The sequence below is a fragment of the Salvelinus sp. IW2-2015 genome, linkage group LG15 (assembly GCF_002910315.2).
Source record: "Salvelinus sp. IW2-2015 linkage group LG15, ASM291031v2, whole genome shotgun sequence".
Taxonomy (NCBI): domain Eukaryota; kingdom Metazoa; phylum Chordata; class Actinopteri; order Salmoniformes; family Salmonidae; genus Salvelinus; species Salvelinus sp. IW2-2015.
Window position 1 is genome coordinate 24,794,842 of NC_036855.1, and position 23,204 is coordinate 24,818,045.

Consider the following 23,204-nt stretch of genomic DNA (forward strand, 5'->3'; position numbering starts at 1 on the left):
TAGCACTATGGTAACACTATGGTAGCACTTATAGTAACACTATGGTAACAATATAGTAACACTATGTAACACTATGGCAACACTATAGTAGCACTACGGTAACACTATGGTAGCACTATAGTAACACTATAGTAGCACTACGGTAACACTATGGTAGCACTATAGTAACACTATAGTAGCACTACGGTAACACTATGGCAGCACTATATTAACACTATGGTAAACTATGGTAAGTAGCAAAATGGTAAAACTATGGCAACACTATAGTAGCACTATGGTAACACTATGGTAAGTAGCACTATGGTAACACTATGGCAACACCTATAGTAGCACTACGGTAACACTATGGCAGCACTATATAACACTATGGTAACACTATGGTAACACAACGGTAGCACAATAGGTAACTCTATGGTAGCACTATAGTAACACTATGGTAACACTATGGTAACACTATAGTAACACTATGGTAACACTATAGTAGCACAATAGGTAACTCTATGTAGCACTATAGTAAACATATGGTAGCACTATGGTAGCACTATAGTAGCCCTATGGTAAACTATAGTAGCCTATGGTAACACTATAGTAGCCTATGGTAACACTATAGTAACACTATGGTAGCACTATAGTAAACACTATGGTACACTATAGTAACACTATGGAGCACTATAGTAGCCTATGGTAACACTATAGTAGCCCTATGGTAACACTATAGTAGCCCTATGGTTACACTATAGTAGCCCAATGGTAACACTATAGTAGCACCATGGAACACTGTAGTAGCCCTATGGTAACACTATAGTAGCCTATATGGTTTCATTAGAAAGTGCATTGACGATGTCGTACCCACAGCAACGATTAAAACATTCCCAAACAGAAACCGTGGATTGATGGCAGCATTCGCGTGAAACTGAAAGCGCTGAACCACTGCTTTTAACCAGGGCAAGGTGACCGGAACATGACCGAATACAAAGAGTGTAGCTATTCCCTCCGCAAGGCATCAAACAAGCTAAGTCCCAGTATAGAGACAAAGTAGAGTCGCAATTCAACAGCTCAGACACACAAGAGGTATGTGGCAGGGTCTACAGTCAATCACGGATTACAAAAAGAAAACCAGCCCGTCGCGGACAAGGATGTCTTGCTCCCAGACAGACTAAATAACTTTTTTGCTCGCTTTGAGGACAATACAGTGCCACTGACACGGCCGCTACCAAACCTGCGGGCTCTCCTCTCCTCCAAAACATTTAAACGTGTTAACCCTCGCAAGGCTGCAGGCCCAGACGCATTCCCAGCCGCGTCCTCAGAGCATGCGCAGACCAGCTGGCTGGTGTGTTTAAGGACATATTCAATCAATCCTTATCCCAGTCTGCTGTTCCCACATGCTTCAAGAGGGCCACCATTGTTCCTGTTCCCAAGAAAGCTAAGGTAACTGAGCTAAACGACTACCGCCCCGTAGCACTCACTTCCGTCATCATGAAGTGCTTTGAGAGACTAGTCAAGGACCATATCACCTCCACCCTACCTGACACCCTAGACCCACTCCAATTTGCTTACCGACCCAATAGGTCCACAGACGACGCAATCGCAACCACACTGCAACTGCCCTAACCCATCTGGACAAAGGAATACCTATGTGAGAATGCTGTTCATCGACTACAGCTCAGCATTTAACACCATAGTACCCTCCAAACTCGTCATCAAGCTCGAGACCCTGGGTCTCGACCCCGCCCTGTGCAACTGGGTCCTGGACTTCCTGACAGACAACGGTTATGTCAAAGGAACCAATCTCATAATCCCAGGGTTGCATAAACCTTACAGTGTACGCTTGTGTACCACTCCTGACCTGAGTTATATCACATAACCTGCTCAAATGGATACAATGTAAACCAATTGTGAGCCCCATACTGACTGAGAATGAGATGCAATAGAGTACAATATAATACAATACAACTCAGTGACTATAGAGWGTAAAGGGCTGGTTGTTTGGGAAGAGGTGACCTCACCGAAGGCGGCACAGCGYCAGGGGTCATGCTTGTCCAGATAGTGTTCTAACGTGTCCCATCCCCCGCCCACACGCACCATCACATGAGTACGTAGGACCTGAGGAGAGAGAGAGAGAGAGAGACAAGGTTACAACACTGACAAACATAGCATCCATTCACACATGCACTCTCATAATGAAGACTAGAGAGAGAGAGAGTTGATACTATGAAGCTTAGTGCACACACACGTACAAACACACAACCATGTGCACATACACAACCACTCGGGCACACACATACACACAAAAGCACACACACTGTTTAAAAAACTGAAGTGATGTTTAAACCCAGTGACATGGGTATCTGCGATACCACACAGACCGCAGATCAAGTCAATAGATATGTAAATCCTACATGTGGGGCAGCATGCTGAGCGCTTGGCCCTGAGTCCCTGCCCCCAAAGTTAGGTAACACTCCCATCAGATGCACTCCTGCTAGTGCCAATGCCTCCTCCCTCCTCCCCCCTCCCACATGACCCCCAGCTGCTGCCATTATGACCACTGTTCATCGCCATGCCAACACAATTAAAAGAAGAGAGGAAAACAATAAGAGGCACACTGCTATGAAAGACACTCTCCTTTTCTCTCCTCTCTTCCCCTGTCAGCTGGCTTCCCCATGCMTMSYGYMGGGGGGGGGGGGGGGGGGGGGGGGTGACATCTCATCCTTCCCCTCCTCTCTGCTACGATTTCAGCTATTAGAGACAGAATAATTGGGGATAGGAAAAGAGAGGAGAGCTCTGCACATTGAGGCACAGAAGCCCAGAGTATGAAGAGATAGTGTCTCTATCTCTCTCTCCCCTGCAGGCAGACGTGTTCCTCACAGCAGAGAGGGAGGCTGTATATTTAGCCTGATGTGATGGTCCCGTGGATGCAGCCACGCCGGCCTGCCTCCTCTCTGGGTTGTGTAACCACTGCTGCCAGCCACATGTTTCATTTAGGGGCTGTGGCCGTGTCTCTGCGGCCAGGCCAGGACACGAGGGTGCATCGGTGTGTGAGCTGGAGCTGGCAGTGAGCCAGGCTGCACCAAATCACATGGCCACACATGGCTTCCCAAACTCAGGACAGGACACTACCCACAGGACAGCTGCGCCTGCTCCACCACGTCCTCTGCTGCTCTTCAACGTGCCCACCACCGCCAACACAATGTCTCTCTGCAAAACAGCTGTCCTCCTCTGTCTTACTTCTTCTTTTCTATCTATGGTACTGCTGCTACTCTACTACTACTTACTATACTGTCTGTCCTGKGATGGTTAGTCTTATTCATAGCCGTTCCCATGTGATGGTAAACAGCTAATTCTCTACTTCTGGCCTATTGTCTATAGCTGGTCCACTTCCTGACCTAGACCAAATGTGAGGACCATGCTAAGGATGAGTTTATTCCCTGGACCAGTGATACTCCAGTTGTCTGCCTCAGCAGCCATCTTTGAACCAATCCATCAGTGATGGGGGGGATATCACACTCGCCACAACTCTAGAGAACKAACTCCTGTTTCTATGGCAATGGGGAACAGAGATTACTTGTAATTGCAATGGGGGCGGAGTAAAACAAATCCCTCCCAATTCAGGCTTGTCATGACTCGTCTGACGCTGTACCACAACTCAAAGCACCCCTCCCTTGTGCAGGGGTGACCTCCCTGGGTGGGTTCGCCCCATTCGCTCTCCTCCATTTATTTATCCCCCTTTTTRCCCCTCACTTCCTCCTTCTCTCCTCTAGCCTGAGCTTATTGTGAGGCTTTGGCAGCTGAATGGGGCCTGTTGGCTTGATGGTGGCTGCCAGCAGGCTAGCTTCCTCCCTGCAGATGAATAGTGAAGCGTGTTGGCTAGGCTGAACTAGTGGCTGCTGGGGGATATGCATAATCACTGTCCTCCTCAGTAAGAGAGGGAGGAGACGGTGCTGAGGGGGGTTAATCTGACAGAGAAACGCGCTTCAAACACACTGTCACTACTACACTTGAGTTTTACACTTTACCTGCTTTAAAATCCACTACACTTTGAATTTTAACACTTTAATGATTCCAACGCAGCCACTGCACTCGAGATAACACTTTAACATTACCTGCTTCCAAAACAGCCATTACACTTAGGTTTAATATACTGCACAAGTAAGATATTTCTAAAACAGACACTCCACTACATACCATAAAGCCAAACAAAGTCAGTCATACATGCTTTAAGAAACTTATCAGAAACGTCTCACTGAGGTGTAACCAATGATTTATATACTGAACAAAAATATAAATGCAACATGCAACAATTTCAATGATTTTACTGAGTTAAAGTTCATATAAGGAAATCAGTCAATTGAAATAAATTCATTAGACCTTAATCTATGGAGGGCATAGGCCCACCCACTTGGCAGTCAGCCCACCCACTGAGGAGCCAGGCCCACCCAATCAGAATGAGTTTTTCGCCACAAAAGGGCTTTATTATTATAGACAGAAATACTCCTCAGCGATCCCACAGGTGAAGAATCCAGATGTGAAGGTCCTGGGCTGGCGTGGTTACACATGGTCTGCGGTTGTGAGGCCGGCTACATGTACTTCCAAATTCTCAAAAACTAAGTTCGAGGCAGCTTATGGTAGAGAAATTAACATTTAATTCTCTGGCAACAGTTCTGGTTGACATTCTTGCAGTCAGCATGCCAAAACTTAAGACATCTACTGTGTTGTGTGACAGAACTGCACATTTTAGTGGCCTTTTATTGTCCCCAGCACAAGATGCACCCGTGTAATGATCATGCTGTTTAATCAGCTTCTTGGTATGCCATACCTTTCAGGTGGATGGATTATTTTGGCAAAGGAGAAATGCTCACTAACAGGGATGTAAACAAATTTGCGCACATTTGAGAGAAATAAGCTTTTTGTGCATGTTACGTTCCCCAGTTTCTGTGTTGTTTTGGGTTTGTATGTGTTTGAATGTGTGTATTTCAGGAAATGGCTTCCTGAAATCTAAAGCAGCTGATTGGTCGGCCCCATTGCAGATTGGAGCTCTGACCCCGCCCTCTCTTCAGGGGATACAGCTGTCTGCAATTACAAACTCCTTCTGCAGCTTGAAAAGCCAGGGTTCCTTTGAGGTAGGGAGAGCTTCTTTGTATGTCTGTATAATTTGTTGTAAAGTATTTTGTAGCTGGTCCTGCAGAGGTATGTTTATGTCAAAAAAGACTGTGTTTTTGATTATTAAAATTGTTCACTTTAGGTTAGTAATTATTCTGTTTTTGTTCCCAGGGGGGGAAGGGGAAGGCACCTTGGGAGTGTTTAGGCAAGCGGCCTGAGGGCATACATATACCCGTAGTATGTACTCTGTCTATGCACACTAGGTAAGACTTGGGTGGACCACCCCATGTATCTTGGTTAGCGCGCCAGGTGGCATTAAAAATAAGTAAGTAGTGGGTAGGAGAGGGGGCTCTTAACTTTTACTTCCTTTGCTTTGGTTCRGTCCAGCCCCTTTTCCCCAAATTACCGTGTGAAGGAAGAATAAATTCCRTATGAATGGTAATTTTCTCTGRCTCTATCATCCTTACCCGCACCTACAGTCACATACCTCTTTCACTCCACGGGGAGTTGAGTGTAGCAGGGTGTTGCGTTCCCTCCAAGAGGTAACAGTGCATATGGAACATTTTTATTATTATTTCATAAACATGTGACCACTTTACATGCTGTGTTTATTTTTGACTGACAGGTGGTGTTTTGAAGCCACCACACCATCTTGGCACTCCCCCCAGCCACGTCACCTGTGATAGTCACCTGTGACAGGTCAGTATTCAAAGTCCATCTATGTCTAAGGACATCGTGGAAATGGTGTGTAAACCGGCATCTAGGGGCAACAGAAAGCGCTGTTACATTCAAGGCAGTTAACATACTGTTCCTAGGCTGTCATTGTAAATAATAAATTGTCCTCAACTGACTTGCCTAGTTAAATAAAGGTTACATTTTAAAAAGTAGGTTTCAGTTTAGCTAGAGCAACAGGGATGGATGTAAGCATCTGCCTCTGGTGCCAAAGGTTGAATAATCAAATTAAGCCTATCCTTAACCTTAACCGTTGTCAATTCCTAACCTTAAGGTTTTGGCGATATTGCTTGCTTAACCCTAACCTTAACAATTCTGAGATGATGCCTAAATTTAACCTTAAACACTTRGAAAATTTGATGTTTGGAACAACTTCATAATTTGATGTATGAGAATGAATGTCTAATTCTGACATGACTGTGAGGAGCGTGTTGCTCTCCCACCCTTTAAAACGTGTTATGGCTTGGGGGCAGTATTTTGACATCTGGATGAGAAGCGTGCCCAGAAGTAAACTGCCTGTTACTCAGGCCCAGAAGCTAGGATATGCATATAATTTGGATAGAAAACACTCTAAAGTTTCCAAAACTGTTAAAATAATGTCTGTGAGTATAACATAACTGATATGGCAGGTGAAAACCTGAGGAAAATCCATCCAGGAAGTGGGATATTTTTGATGTGTGTAGTTTTTAATTGAATGCCTATACAGTATGTATTGGGTTAGGACCAAGATTGCAGTTCCTATGGCTTCCACTAGATGTCAACAGTCTTTAGACATTGTTTCAGGCTTGTTTTCTGAAAAATTAGGAAGAATGAGACTATTTTCTAAGTGGACTGTAGAATGAAGCAGAGCTTGTTTGTGCGCGTGACCGATTGTGCGCCCTTCGTTCTTTTTCCTTTCTATTGAATACGCTATTGTCCGGTTGAAATATTATCGATTATTTAGACAATAGACAACCTGAGGATTAATTGTAAACATCATTTGACATGTTTTGACGAACTTTACCGGTACTATTAGGATGTATTCGTCTGCATGTTGTGACCGCCATTGAGCCAGTGGATTACTGAACAAAACGCGCCACCAAAATAGTTTTGAGTTTTTGGGACATAAAGAGGTACTTTATCAAACAAACATTTATTGTGTTACAGGGACTCTTGTGACTGCAACCATATGAAGATCATCAAAGGTAAGTGATTCATTTTATCGCTATTTCTGACTTTCGTGACTCCTCTACTTGGCTTGAAAATGTTTGTCTGCTTTTGTAAGCGGGGCGCTGTCCTCAGATAATAGCATGGTATGCTTTCGCCTTAAAGCCTTTTTGAAATCTGACACAGCGGCTGGATTAACAAGAAGTTCATCTTTAAGCCGATGTATAACGCGTATCTTTTATGAATGTTTATTATGAGTATTTCTGTATTTTGAATTTGGCGCTCTGCAATTTCACCGGATGTTGTCGGTGGGTCGCTAGCGGAACGCCTGCGCCAGAGAGGTTAAAAAATATATTTTGGAAGCCATAGAAATTCATTTATTAATGTCTACATTTTGTTTTTGCCAAGTTTTATTCTATTATAGACACCTTAATGCATACTTTTGCATTTTCTTATGTGAACTAAACATACAAATAAAACGTTTAAATAAATGTAAATACATGTAATTTTGTCCTTGAAACATTTGAATGAAATACTGTAGAACTCCATTCATTTCCATGGGGGACTGTTTTTCTGAGTGCCAATTTCTCATTGCCCAAAACACAGCAATGGCAATCTAGGGTTTGTATACATCATTGGGTGTAACAGCATAACAGCATACCATAAATCCTAACATACACACTGTGCTTTTAAAGGACCTACATGATTCTCCATTTTAAACTATGAGCAAGTCTAAGCTTCCTAATACAACAGTGAAAATATTGACAGCCTTAGGCAGTAAGGCAGACATCTTGGAAATGCATACGATTTGGAATGGCATCCGTTGAGTCCATTAATTGGGCGGAGGTACATGGGAGGTAAGTGAAACTGAATCGATCAGGCAGACTGCCTTTTTGATGGCAGGGGGTGAGAGAGTTGCAGTGGTGACACCAGGCAGGGCCCAAAGCCCCAGACTGAGGCACACAGCCCTGCAGAAACAAGCAGCCGAGCAGGCCAGATAAGGGCCTGGACAGGAAATGACCCAAAGCTTTATTTGTGTCTTGCTGGACCAGCTTGTTTGGGAGAAGGGAGGTCTGGGTCAGCCTGTAGGGAGGTACTAAGAGGCAGAGCATACCATTGGTCAGATCAGTGGAGATTGTAAACAATGTGCAGAGTGGACTGTGGAGAGTTAAATTGCTGTAGTTTGGGGGACTTTAATCATATCAACCGGATGTTTTGTTTGTTTGACCCCATTTTGTTTTTCCTTGTASCAACATGTTTTGCTACATGCCCCCATTGTAATACAGTGTAAGCAGCCATGAAAACAGCATATGAACATTTGACAGTCAAAAGGAAATTGCTCCAGGGCATAATATTTGCATCTATGCAAAAATATGAACTGTTCCATTTTAAACTGTAACCCAATCTAAGTTATCATTTTAGAGCAATCCAAACCCATATCCATTAGCTGTGAAAAACACACCAAACCTATGAACTCTTGGACTGTGTAAAGGTGTAACTTCAATACTATGGTTGACCTGTTCAATCCATAGTTTACTAATGCATCCATGCACTCCTAGGGGGAAAAAATGTGCTATCTAGAGCAGTGGAGGCTGGTGGGAGGAGCTATAGGAGGATGGTCTCATTGTAATGGCTGGAAAGCATTTATGGAAAGGAGTCAAACGTGGTTTCCATATGTTTGATACCGTTCCATTTATTCCATTGTAGACAGTACAATGAGCCCGTCATCCTATAGCTCCTCCCACCAACCGCCACTGATCTAGAACCAAAAGGGTTCTGCGGCTGTCCCCATAGGAGAACCCTTTTGAGTTCCAGGTAGAACCCTTTCCAAAGAGGGTTCTACATGGAACCCAAAGAGTTCTACTTGGAACCAAAAAGGGTTCTCCTATGGGGTCAGACAAATAACACATTTTTCTAAGAGTGCAGGTTTAAGACATACTCATGCCTACATGCACATTAACATCCACACACACACACACAGGCCTGTAGGGAAGCAAAAGTCATTTCAAAACTCAAGAATAACAAAGCACCCTTTACTTTCTCAAACAGTCAGCCTAGTGCCAACCATTAGTAAACTTTGAGAAAAATATGTTTGGCCAGATTCAATGCTATTTGAGCAGTAACAAATTGACAACTGCACACTTATAGGGAAGGGCACTCAACATGTACGGTACTTATAAAAATGACTGATGATTGGCTGAAAGAAATCTAAGATTGTGGGCGCTGTTTTGTTAGACTTCCATGCAGCTTTTGACATTATCGATCATAGTTTGCTGCTGATAAAAACATGTGTCATGGCTTTATATCCTCTGCTATGTCGTGGATCAAGAGTTACCTGTCTAACAGATCACAGATGGTGTTCTTTAATGGAAGCCTCTCCAACATAATCCAGCTAGTCAGGCATACCCCAGGGCAGCTGTGGTGAATTCCCTGGTTTTCCCGAAATCCCGGTTGGCGGTTTCCAGAATCAGATTTCTGGAAAACCATTGAATTTATTMAAAGTTCCTAGAATCTTGCAAGCCTAACTGGCACTGAGTAATATCCTATTGATGTCTTTGCACAGGGCTTTCAGAAAGTATTCATACCCCTCGACTTGTGTTACAGCCTGAATTTAAAATGGATTAAATTMAGATTTTTGTCACTGGCCTACACATGACTCAACATAATCACGTCAGCTATCACAGCAAGTCACTGAAAGACTTAACAATGAGCTGCAGTCAGTTTTAGAATCAGTGGCAAGTAATAAGCTCATCCTAAATATTTCAAAAACTAAAAGCATTGCATTTGGGACAAATCATTCACCTAACTGTAAAATATTGTCATTAAATGTGGAAATTTAGCAAATTGAGCAGAATAAACTGGTTGGTGTAACCATAGATTGTAAACTGTCATGGTACAAAACATATTGATAAAACGGTAGCTAGATGGGAAGAGGTCTGTCTGTAATAAAGAGCTGCTCTGCTTTCTTGACGTTGCTATAAACAAAAGTCCTGCAGGCCCTAGTTTTGTCGCATCTGTACTACTGCCCAGTCATATGTTCAAGCGCCACAGAGAGGGACATAGGCAGATGACAGTTGGCCCAGAAGAGCGCAGAACGGCTGGCCCTTAAATATACATGGAGAGCTAGCGTCAATAACATGCATGTCAATCTCCCCCAACCTTAAAGTAGAGAGATTTACTGACTGCATCACTACTTGTATTTGTGAGGTATTCACATGTTGAAATCAATATCAAATCCAATGCTATTTGTCACATGCTGCGTAAACAGGTGTAGACTAACAGTGAAATGCTTACTTACTAGCCCGAACTTACTTACTTCCCAACAATGCAGAGAAAACTGGTCCCGTGTGGCTCAGTTGGTAGAGCATGGCGCTTGCAACGCCAGGGTTGTGGGTTCATTCCCCACGGGGGGACCAGGATGAATATGTATGAACTTTCCAAATTGTAAGTCGCTCTGGATAAGAGCGTCAGCTAAATGACTTAAATGTAAATGTAAATGTAAAACATTTAAATAGTAGAACAAATGACTTGAAGAATAAATACACAATGAGTAATGATAATTTGGCTATATGCATGGTGTACCACTACAGAGTCGATGTGCAGGGGTACGAGGTAGATGAGTACATATAGGTAGGGATAAAGTGACTAGGCAACAGGATAGGTAATAAACAGTAGCAGCAGCGTGTGTGATTGGTCAATGCAGATACTTGTGTGTGTGTGTATATATATATATATATATATATATATGTGTGTGTGTGTGTCGACACCCCTTTCAAATTAGTGGATTCGGCTATTTCAGCCATACCCGTTGCTGACGGGTGCATAAAATCGAGCACACTGCCATAATCTCCATAGACAGTCAGTAGAATGGCCTGACTGAAGAGCTCTGACTTTCAACGTGGCACATCATAGGATGCCACCTTCCAAGGCAGTTCATCACATTTCTGCCCTGCTAGAGCAGCCCCGGTCAACTGTAAGTGCTGTTATTGGGAAGTGGAAARGTCTAGGAGCAACAACGTCTCAGGCACGAAGTGGTAGGTCACACAAGTTTACAGAATGTGATCGCTGAAGTGCGTAGCGCATAAAAATTGTCAGTCCTCGGCAACACTCCCTACCCAGTTCCAAACTGCCTCTGGAAGCAACATCAGTTTGTTGGAAGCTTCATTAAATGACTTTCCATGGCCGAGCAGCRGCACACAAGCCTAGGATCACCATGRGCAATGCCAAGCGTTGGCTGGAGTGGTGTAAAGCTTGCCYCCATTGGATTCTGGAGCAGTGGAAACMAATTKTCTGGAGTGATGAATCATGRTTCACCATTTGTCAGTCCGACAGACGAATCTGGGTTTGGCTGATGACAGGAGAACCCTACCTGCTCCAATGCATAGTGCCAACTGTAAAGTTTGGTGGAGGAGGAATACTTGTCTGGGCCTGTTTTTCATGGTTCGGGCTAGGCCCCTTAGTTCCAGAGAAGGTACATCTTAACACTACAGCATACAATGACATTGTAGATGATTCTGTGCTTCCAACTTGGTAGCAACAGTTTGGGGAAGGCCCTTTCCTGTTTCAGCATGACAATGCRCCCGTGCACAAAGCGAGGTCCATACAGAAATGGTTTGTCAAGATCGGCGTGGAATAACTTGACTGACCTGCACAGAGCCCTGACCTCAACCCCATTGAACACCTTTGGGATGAATTGGAATGCAGACTGCGAGCCAGGCCTAATTGCCCAACATCAGTMCCCAACCTCACTAATTCTCTTGTGGCTGTGGTAGACTGTTCTCTCTGCTATCACTTGGATGGCTAGAGTCWTTGACAATTATAGGGCCTTCCTCTGGCARCGCKTGGTATAGAGGTCCTGGATGGCAGGGGGCWCGGCCCCAGTGATGTACTGGGCCGTACGCACTACCCGCTGTAGCACCTTGTGGTCGGATGCAAAGCAGTTGTCATACCAAGCGGTGATGCACCCAGTCAAGATGCTCTCAATGTGCAGCTGTAAAACTTMTCAGCCTCTTGAGGGGGAAGAGGCATTGTCGTGCCTTCACGATTGTGTTGTGWGTGGACCATGATAATTCCTTAGTGGRGTGGACACCGAGGAAGCTCTCGACARGCTCAACTACAGATCCYTTGATGTGGATGGGGGCATGCTCGGCACTCCGTTTRCTGTAGTCTACGAACACCTCCTTTTGTCTTGCTGACATGGAGGGAGAGGTTTGTCCTGGTACCACACTGCCATGTCACTGACCTCCTTCCTATAGTCTCATCATTGTCAGTGATCAGGCCAACTACCGACGTGTCGTCAGCGAACTTAATGATGATAATGGAGTTGTGCACAGCCACGCAGTCATGGGTGAACAGGGAGCATAGGAGGGGACGATGCATGCACCCCTGAGGGGCACCAGTGTTGAGGTTCAGCGTGGCGGTTGTGTTGTCTACCCTCACCACCTGGGGGTGGCCTGTCAGGAAGCCCAGGATTCAGTTGCAGAGGGAGCTGTTCAGTGCCAGGGTCCTTAGCTTAGTGATGAGCTTTTTGGGCACTATGGTGTTGAACGCTGGGCTATAGTCAATGAATAGCATTCTCACATAGGTGATTTTCGTGTCCAGTTGGGAGAGGGCAGTGTGGAWGAGAGATTGCGTCATCGGTGGATCTGTTGGGACGGTATGCAAATTGGGTGGGTCCAGAGTATCTGTGATGATGACGTTGATGTGAGCCATGACCAAGGGTGTAGTGATGCCGGAGCCCGGAGGAGCAGTGCTCCCTCACCTTTTTCAATTTGACAATACACGGAGCTGGTAAAAATACATTCTGCTAAATTCTGAATAAATTTAATTACCACAATTTCATGAAAAACAATAGAATGACAGGCCAAATAACTATTTAGGCTACAGCAGCCTAGAGGGAGGTAAATGGTGGGTTCTTTTCTGTCTTCTCTTTAGCGGTGACGAGAATGATGAACTATAGGCTATGTGTGTGTGTGTGCACTGCAAAGGCTTGTCGGACACTTGAACACTCTGGCATATCAGAAAAATATKAAAACTGAAAAACTATATGAAACGCAACATGTAAAGTGTTGGTACCATGTTTCAGGAGCTGAAATAAAAGATCCCTGAAATGTCCCATATACACAAAAAGCTTATTTATGTTGAATGTTTTACTAATTTGTTTATATCCCTGTTAGTGAGCATTTCTCCTTTGCCAAGATAATCCATCCATCTGACAGGTGTGGCATATCAAGAAGCTTTTTAAACAGCATGATCATTACACAGGTGCACCTTGTGCTGGGGACAATAAAAAGCCACTAAAGTTCCGTTTTGTCACACAACACAATGCCACAGACATCTCAAGTTTTGAAGGAGCGTGCAATTGGCATGCTGACTGCAGGAATGCCCACCAGAGCTTTGCCAGAGAATAGAAAATTCATTTCTCTACCATAAGCCACCTCCAACTTCATTTTAGAGAATTTGGCAGTACGCCCAACCGGCCTCACAACCGCAGACCACGTGTAACAACACCAGCCCAGGACCTCTACATCCGGCTTCTTCACCTGCGGGATCATCTGAGACCAGCCACCTGGACAGCTGATGAAACTGAGGAGTGTTTCTGTCTGTATTAAAGCCCTCTTGTGGGGAAAAACAAATTCTGATTGGCTGGGCCTGGCTCTGTAGTGGGTGGAACTGGCTCCCCAAGTCATGTCAAAACCATAGATTAGGGCCTAATGAATGTATTTCAATTGACTGATTTCCTTATATGAACTGTAACTCAGTAAAATTGTTGAAATTGTTGCATGTTGGTTAATATTTTTGTTCAGTATAAATTCACTGTGTGTCTGCCTTGATGTTCATAAAACTCCATGGACCCCCTCTACTCTTGCGCAGTGGAACCCAGAACGATATGTGACCACTTGGTTATGGCTAGGGTTGCAAAGGGTCAGAAACTTTCCGGGAAGTATGCCTGGGAATTTGGGGAATTTTGCTTAAATTCATKAAAAAAAGTTAGCTTATAACAGTGAACCTTTTTTGTGGGATACACATGGCAATTCTAGGTCTTTTGGCATATTTTGGTTAAACTATCCCCAATTCAATGGAATTGCAACCCTCTGCATGCGCAGTGCATTCTTCCATCACATGTACAGCTGATTCTCAAGATCTTGCACACTAATGAGATGCTATTGAGCCCACACTACTACACTGTCTGAGCACTACATACTAAGTTTGGATTTCAGTACTGGGTGGGGTAAATTTATTTTGTATGACATACATGATTTTCTGTTAACTAGAAAATAGTAGCCTGTTACAGCAAAGTGTGTTTAAATCATTTCTAACTTGTTAACCATTTCTGCCAYTTAGTTTTTGCTACCATGTGGGTTTTAGCTTGCTTGAGCCTGCTGAGGAGTGTTAATTCACCTGTTTCCATACATGTTTCATTTTAAAACATGTATCTTACAAAGGAGTTGTTTCATCTAACTGCTTAACTGTTTATCTGTACATGGATTTTTTATTTTTTTTATTTTTTACTTATTTCTAATCTTTACAGGAAAGATGTGTGGAGACATTTCACTGCAGCTAATGTAGAAGGAAATGCTGGGTACATTTGCAAATACTGTGCCAAATCATATTTTAAGAATGCAACTTTGATGCAGAATCATCTGGCCAAGTGCATAAAGTTCCCTCAGCGCTCACAACAAACAACCTCTGACAAAAGTCCCTCTACTTCTATTCAAGGTGAAAATGATGAATCAGACACCTTATCGATAACAACAGCTCATGGTCCTCCTGGAATCAGAAGTGTTTGTTGACTCAATGGAGGAACGTAGTCAAAGAAATGCTGATGAATGTCTTGCTCGAGATGTGTATGCAACTGGTTCACGTCTGGTGCTCACAGGCAATGTGTATTGGAAGAGATTTCTGAATGTTCTTCGCCCAGCATACACCCCTCCAACCAGACATGCTTTATCTACTCATTTGCTGGATGCAGAGTTCAACAAAGTTCAAGAGAKGGTCAAGGAAATCATAGAAAAAGGAGACTGTATTGCAATCATCTCTGATGGGTGTTGAATGTTCGTGGGCAAGGAATAACTAACTACATTTCCACCCCTCAACCAGTATTCTGCAAGAGCACAGACACAAGGGACAACAGACACACCGGTCTCTACATTGCAGATGAGCTGAAGGCAGTCATCAATGACCTTGGACCACATAAAGTATTTTCACTGGTGACAGACAATGCTGTGAACATGAAGGCTGCTTGGTCTAAAGTGGAGGAGTCCTACCCTCACATCACACCCATTGGCTGTGCTGCTAATGCATTGAATCTGGTCCTCAAGGACATCATGGCACTGAAAACAATGGATATCCTCTACAAGAGAGCCAATGAAATGGTTAGGTATGTGAAGGGTCATCAAGTTATAGCAGCAATCTACCTCACCAAGCAAAGTGAGAAGAATAAGAGCACCACATTGAAGCTGCCCAGCAACACCCATTGGGGTGGTGTTGTCATGTTTGACAGTCTCCTGGAGGGGAAGGAGTCTCTCCAAGAAATGGCCATATCACAGTCTGCCGATATGGACAGCCKCATCAAGACGATCCTCCTGGATGATGTATGTTGGGATAGAGTGGTCACCTCACCTGTCATTACTACCYTGTCTCGCCAACTTGGCCTGGATGAGGGCAAGGTTCTTGGCAGTCTGACGAAGTACACTTCCAAGCAAGGGCTTTGGGATGGAAATGCAACATGGCAGTCGTGGCAACATCTTATCATATCCTATCAACCTGTGATAAATTAAATTGATTGGACATGATTTGGAAATGCACACGCCTGTCTATATAAGGTCCCACAGTTGACAGTGCATGTCAGAGCAAAAACCAAGAAATGAGGTCGAAGGAATTGTCCGTAGAGCTCAGAGACAGGATTGTGTCGAGGCACAGATCTGGGGAAGGGTACCAACACCTTTCTGCAGCATTGTAGGTCCCCAAGAACACAGTGGCGTCCATCATTCTTAAATGGAAGAAGTTTGGAACCACAAAGACTCTTCCTAGAACTGGCCGCCCAACCAAACTGAGCAATCGGGGAGAAGGGCCTTGGTCAGGGAAGTGACCAAGAACCGATGGTCAGTCTGACAGAGTTCCTCTGTGGAGATGGGACAACCTTCCAAAAGGGCAACCATCTCTGCAGCACTCCACCAATCAGGCCTTGATGGTACAGTGGCCAGACGGAAGCCAATCCTCAGTAAAAGGCACATGACAGCCCACTTGGAATTTGCTAAAAGGCACCTAAAGGATTCTCAGACCATGAGAAACAAGATTCTCTCGTATAATGACCTGAATGCCAAGCATCACACCTGGAGGAAACCTGGCATCATCCCGACGATGAAGTATGGTGGTGGCAGCATCATGCTGTGTGGATGTTTTTCAGTGGCAGGGAGACTAGCCAGGAGCAAAGTACAGAGAGAGATCCTTGATGAAAATCTGCTCCAGAGCACTCAGGACCTCAGACTGGGGCAAAGATTCACCTTCCAACAGGACATTGACCTTAAGCACACAGCCAAGACACCACAAGAGTGGCTTTGGGACAAGTCTCTGAATGTCCTTGAGTGTCCCAGCCAGAGCCCGAACTTGAACCCCATCGAACATCTCTGGAGAGACCTGAAAATAGCTGTGCAGCAACTCTCCCCATCCAACCTGACAGAGCTTGAGAGGATCTGCAGAGAAGAATGGGAGAAACTCCCCAAATACAGGTGTGCCAAGCTTGTAGCGTCATACCCAAGAAGACTCAAGGCTGTAATCGCTGCAAAAGGGCCTTCAACAAAGTACTGAGTAAAGGGTCTGAATACTTATGTAAATGTTATTTTTTTATACATTTGCAAACATTTCTAAACCTGTTTTTGCTTTGTCATTTTGGGGTATTGTGTGTAGATTGAGGATTTATTTATTTTTAATCAATTTTAGAATAAGGCTGTAACGGAACAAAATGTGGAAAAACTCAAGGGGTCTGAATACTTTCCGAATACACTATTTTAATTGTTTTGTGATGTAATTCCCTTAATCTTGCCTTGGCAGCAGCTAATGGGGATAACTCAAATACAAATATATATATATATATATTTATATATATACACACACACACACACACTTGACTTAAGGATGGTTGCTGACTCTTATAGTCTCGATAAGTAGATGGGGTAAAGGTTAATGGTCAATTCATACCCGTATGAAAATCAGAGCGCTGGAGTCTCCCACTTTGTACTTCCCCTCAGACACCTTGGTCATTGGGAACTGGGCGGGGCAGGAGCAGCGGCCCAGGATCTCCCGCACCTGGAGAAGAGATAACACAGGCCTGTTTAACACCCACAGCCAATGAAACATGACACTCCATATTCACACAGCTACAGAAAGGAACAACAAGAAGCACAAACTGTTCAGTCTCTGTTCAACCTWCCTTATTCTTCATTTCAACTCTTCCTATGAGATCATGCTTACTCATATCCATGATCATGACCAAATCCCCTCTGGTCCTGAGCTGTGTGTGTGTCAACAGCACAGTGACTTTATTACATTAGGGTGAGACATGGCTAGCCCTGTTTGTCTATGCGTGTCTCAGCTTTCAGCAGAGCAGAGGTCCCTCAGTACCTGAGTAATAGAGGGCCCTCCCCTCCCTCGCCAATTATTGCCTCAGCTGCCTGGAACACTTAGTCCAGCTCGTTGCTGCAGTATAAAATGTCATCAAGGAATACACATAAAGCTAGATAAAAATGAAAAGAGTTCACATTACAACACACACACACTGCTGTAGGGACCTCCTGACCGCAGAGCAGTACTTTGATGGGCAATAAGGTGAGGCTCTAACTAAAGTCAAAGGGATGACGTAAATGAGCCTGTGGTTCCAGTGGTGTTTTGGGTTGAGAGAGAGAGACGGCTCTGGTACTGTGCTGTATGTGGTTGGGGTGCTTATTAAGCACAGTGGAGTCAGACAGAACTCTAGGGTGGGGGCGAGAGAGGCCTGCGTTGCGAGGGCTCTCTCTCTCGACCGGGATTGGCCAACTTTGATGTTATTCTTGGCAGCTCTCTCAGACAAAGGCGTGTGCACACTTGTGGACCGAGAGACGGTGAGGAGAGAGAGAGAGAGAGACCGACAACATCACAGAGGACAAAGAGAGGCGAGCTGAGCAAGGACAAACAAACGGGGACTGCTGTACTCCATATGTACTGTATAGACAGGAGCACATGTCCCGTCTAAACACATTAGAGAAACAAGGGAAAGGCTCTCAGTAGTCGCTCAAGGAATTAATCACACTAAGAAAATAAATAAGATGAAGAGAAATTGAATTAGATCAACATAGATGAAATAAGACCTAGCCAGGTATCCATTGAAGAAGACAGTATACCATCCATATAAAGTATATTAGCTAGATGCAGCATCAGTGTTACAGGTTATGACTGGCTCATTTTCCAGATTATGGCTTATTCAAGAGATTAGGGAGGGACCTTGTTATTTTCCTAAAATAGCTGTCTTTATTCCCCCTACTAATTAAAGTGAGGGGGGAATCAGTGTTAAGTGTCTACGTTTCACCTGTCTCCCCATTACTACATACTAAATCATTAGCCTCCCACTGCCTTCTCTCTCTCTCTCTCTACTGAATTCTGTTTCCTGTTTTCTTTCTCCCACTCTCTCCTTCTCCATCTGCTAGTCTATCAGTCCCTCTTCATCTCTTTCTATCGTCCCTCAGTCTCTCACAGAGTCTTTCTCTGTCTGTCATTTATTTCTTTCACTGCTCTTTTCTGCTCTGCTTGCTCTCCAAGTCTCCTTTTAGTCTCTCAGTCGTTCTTTCACTATGTGGACAAACCCTGTTTGGAAAAACCCCAGCCAGTGAGTTAATGGAAATATCCCCCTGGTTACAGAAACACACAGCCTGATCCTTCCTTTTTTTAACAGACAGTTTGTTTTCTTTTTTCTTTCTTTAGTACAGCCTTTCAGCTGTCTCTCCTTCCAGCCCCAGAAGACACCTCCCACAACCCCTTTGGGCTGAGGTCATAAGTTTTCCTCCCGAGGAGGTCATAGAGTTGAGGGTTGTAAATATACAGTGAAAATATCAACCCTGTTACAAAAAGATCCCTCAAAGACACATGGTCTGAGACATTGCAATCAATGACACAAATTGAGCTTTGTTTAAATATCAGTTAACTATTTCATATAAGCGTTGTGGAATCTAATTGCATCATCCCAAATCACATTTTGGTGACTGCTGTGTCTTAGCTAAAACAACAACTGACCTTGTACAACACAACAAGCTCAGAGAATCACTCAAACACACACACAAGAGCGTGAGACTAAAACACTGATGTGGAACAGTGCTAAGGGAGGGAAAACGCGAGGTCACGCAGGAAGCATGTGGAACTGGAGCGCTGTGAGAGAGAGCTAGGGGATGAATTATGGATGGGTGTCGGTCACATGGGGAACGTGCCCGAAGAGCTGTGACGTGTGTGTGAGAGAGAGAGCGAGACAGAGAAAGAACCAAGGCCCTACATCTGCAGTTAGATTCAGACAGTCTCACAGTACACCCCTATCTATACTAGGAAGGAATTTACTGTAATCATCTCAAGATCAGCTGGAGAATGTTCACATGTATCTGTAGGGATGGTATGAAAACACAACACTGCTGTGATCAATGAACAACGAGAGACAGTGTTGTGAAACTCAGYTTAATTAGTGTTCCTGGGTTTGCCTTGAAGCAGGGTGTATTTGCAGGATATGTTTTTAAATTTCCCTTTGATAATGGAGTCCACACACCATACTCGTGGTCTCTGATTCTCTGCCTCCAACAGAGATTGAGGTAATCAACTCTTTATTGCCTTCCTTCCTGTCCTACATAGGGACGGAGGAGAGCGGAGGGTAGGCCGTGGAGGAGATAAGGTGAGGGGTGAGGCTTTTCCAACCCCCAGGAACACACCATAGACACTGTACATCATTGGGACACACAGAGGAAATTGGATTGGTGGTGAGTGAGTGATTTGTGTATGTTAAAGATCCCTCTTCATGTAATATTTTTGGAATGTAGCAGTTATTGGCATGACGGTTGTGAAATGCCAGTTAATGACGGTCTAGCTGAGCTTTGAATCAGTTTAGTTGTGTTCCCTTAGCCACAATGTGCTAAGCTGCTTTTGCAATAAAAGGATGACTGTCCCAGCCTCTGCTTCATGGTGGGGATCTCTAGAAATGACTGGGCACGTCCCAACACAAACCATACAATCAGATGAGCGATGGAAGCTTCCTGAAATTGAATCTAGGCCACAGGGAGTAGATTGGAACGGAGGAGCATATCTGGAACTTCAGGGGGGATTACTGCTTTAGCCTCTCATTTAGGCCACATCCTAAAAACACTGGATGCAGAAACCACTAAATCTTATTCAATCACTTTGTCTCAAAAGACAAACAGTCGTGGGTCAAAACAAAGAAAATGTCATTGGCCTACTCAGCCAGCATTTTTTCTCCTAGCACCGAAATTGGCGGGACTCAGGACAGGTTTACGGTGATGAAAGGGTGCTGTTGAACCAACACCCGGGGGCAGCAGCATTGTTGGATGGATCATGCGGGTGCTCGTAAGAACACTCCCTACTACATCCTACACCAACAGGCTAGACCAGCTGAGGATGGTGAGAACAGGGACCAACCGCCCGGGTTATCCAGATAAATGAGAATGTCAACTAAAACCAAGAACATTTACTTAGGGACTATGGATAGAATGGCAACACTGTTACTTAGAAAGGAAGAGTACAGTTATAATTAGATGTATTTAGCTTCTTTGTTGATGCTGCAGCCTTCGCAAAAGTGAGCTATCTTTTCGAAACAATAAACCACTCTGTATTTCAGTAAGGCAAATCATATTAGTAACCTTGCTCAAGGGGGAAAATGTGGGACACCCCACTTATAATTTAAAGGAAGTGTTGTTTTTCTGGAAACCTATTTTTTGACCACATGACCACTCTTCTGCTTAGTGCTGTGTGACTAAATGAAAAACACGTGTCTACTCAGAGATTTGACAAGGGTTGGGGGAGGAGGGGTTTGAGGTAAACCAGCCGTGATAACATTGGACTGCCTCCATTTTAACACATCACATTGCCATGCAACGGACATATCTGACTTTAGGAGAAACTGATGATTTCAGAAACAGGGTTAGGGTCATTTCCAGTTCAAAATTAAATGAAAGGAAGGATTTTTGAGCTGGTGAGGTGTTCGGATCATCATGACGAGACACCAGACAATCCTCATCTCCGTCCATATCACATGATGGAAGAGTGCTTTATTGTCCCCCACGATGATATCGGGGAGGGGACTGTGGAACGGTCTCTGTCCATCCGTCCTTTCGTTAGTCACACATGATATCTCAGACAGCACCGGACGAAACCTGGGTGAATGCGTCTGCCATAGAGATCCGGCTTTTACAAAATGGCACTGATTGGCCCAAGGCGGGAGATTTAGTAATGAACTGAAATGTGTGTGTATCATTAGTGGGGGACAACATGTTTACTGTTGCCTTGTTGTTTTATCATCAGTCTGTAGTCTAATTGTGGTCTGCCAATGTTATATGAGTGACTGGCTATAGACAGTGATTCCTGATTCCGCCAGTCTACACCTGAGACTCCAGGCAGGGCTCAGCTGGGGGTGGGGGGGGCGCACAAAACAAGACTACTCACCCAAACAAAAACACACATGACATTAAGCATGTGCACAAGCACAGTTCTCCAATGTAAACCTAGCTAGACATTGCAATAATGAAATAGAACTGACAACAATCTGTGAAGTCAGCCCATTGGTCTGTTTCCTGCCACATGATGGAGAGCGGAGGCGAGAGAGTGAGAGAGGTCTGTTCTGTATTAGTCAGCTGGACTAATAAATAATCATAAAATGCTAAAACATTTAGCGCCCAGTTAGTCCGTCCACTGACCTAATGTAGAAAACTCTCCCAAGAAGTGTGTGTGTGACGCTGCAAACAGAAACACTGAGTTATGCTCCCCTAGCAAAGCCCATGAGCCTGACACTGCCAGCCATGATGACCTACTTTCCCTCACACACACACACACACACACACACACACACACAACACACACACACACACACACACACACACACACACACACACACACACACACACACACACACACACACACACACACACACACACACACACACACACACACACACACACACACACACACACACACACACACAGTCACACATACACAATCTATCCCTGTGTGTAAAATCCATTACAGTCGGCTGTAGCAGAGTGTACAGTAAAGACACTCCAGGCATACTATCTGTTATTGTGTTTCTCTCTGTTTTCTGAGTACATGAATTGGACCATAAGGTTAATGGGGCAGAGTGTTCACAGAAGACATATAGCCCACGTCACCCCGCCTCCCACTCACCCTCTTGGTGCCTGCTCCTCTTCCTGTGTCGACACCCACACCATCAGGGCCAATCATTCCATCTCACTGTGAGATGACAGCCATAGTTTACAGTGTTGGCAACACTGGCAGTCTCTTCCTTCTCATCTCCTCTGCCACCAATAAAGCATTGCCTTATCGTCCCCAAGGGAAGTATGTGGAGGATGGGATGGGGGCTGTGGGGGTTGTTGAGCATTTATTAAATGAATGACTGAGTCTTGGAGTCTGAGGGTGAAGACACATGAAACATTTTGTCTGAAAGTATGAGACCATCCTTTGAGACCTGAGGCAGAGCTCCTAGGGTCTGCTGTTATTGTCTTTGAGGCTGCATGCTGGCCGGAAAATGTGTGTGTGCCTATATGTGTGTGTGAAGCCTGCCTGTAGCATGTGAATGTGCATACACATTAAAAGCTGTGCATGTGCATTCGTGGCCGAGTATGTTTTATGTATTCATTGTTGTTCATGAGCCTGTATCATTGTTGTACGTAGGCCACTAACCTCAAGGCCTGAATGCTCTCCAAGCCCACAGCTGAGAGAACAACACACTGCAGGGCCAAGAAAACACACAGAAAGGGGTGTTTGTGTAGTTAGTTTGGCATGTCTTATTGCCATTGGATTCTGAAGGGATCTAGACAGTTTTGGGACTTATCATTATCATAGTCTCTGGAGGAGGTAGGTAAATATGGGATGGTTCATAGTTGAGAAAATCCTCTAATGTCAAAGGATAAAAGTTGTTTGGACTGTATACACAAGCCAGCAGCTGCCTGTCTCATTGTATCAAGGCACACCTG

At 44.4% G+C, this 23,204-nt stretch overlaps 1 protein-coding gene across 1 annotated transcript in view; it reads right to left on the minus strand.

Annotated features, from left to right (window-relative positions):
• The window catches only part of LOC111974830 (GAS2-like protein 1), a 46,508-nt gene that overhangs the window by 17,304 nt on the left and 6,000 nt on the right, over positions 1-23,204 (minus strand). Inside the window, exons 3-4 of the mRNA XM_024002859.2 lie at positions 17,176-17,283; positions 2,007-2,103 (exon numbers count right to left, since the gene is read on the minus strand). Of these exons, the coding sequence (XP_023858627.1) occupies positions 2,007-2,103; positions 17,176-17,283 (205 nt within the window). The remainder of the gene's footprint in view (positions 1-2,006; positions 2,104-17,175; positions 17,284-23,204) is intronic.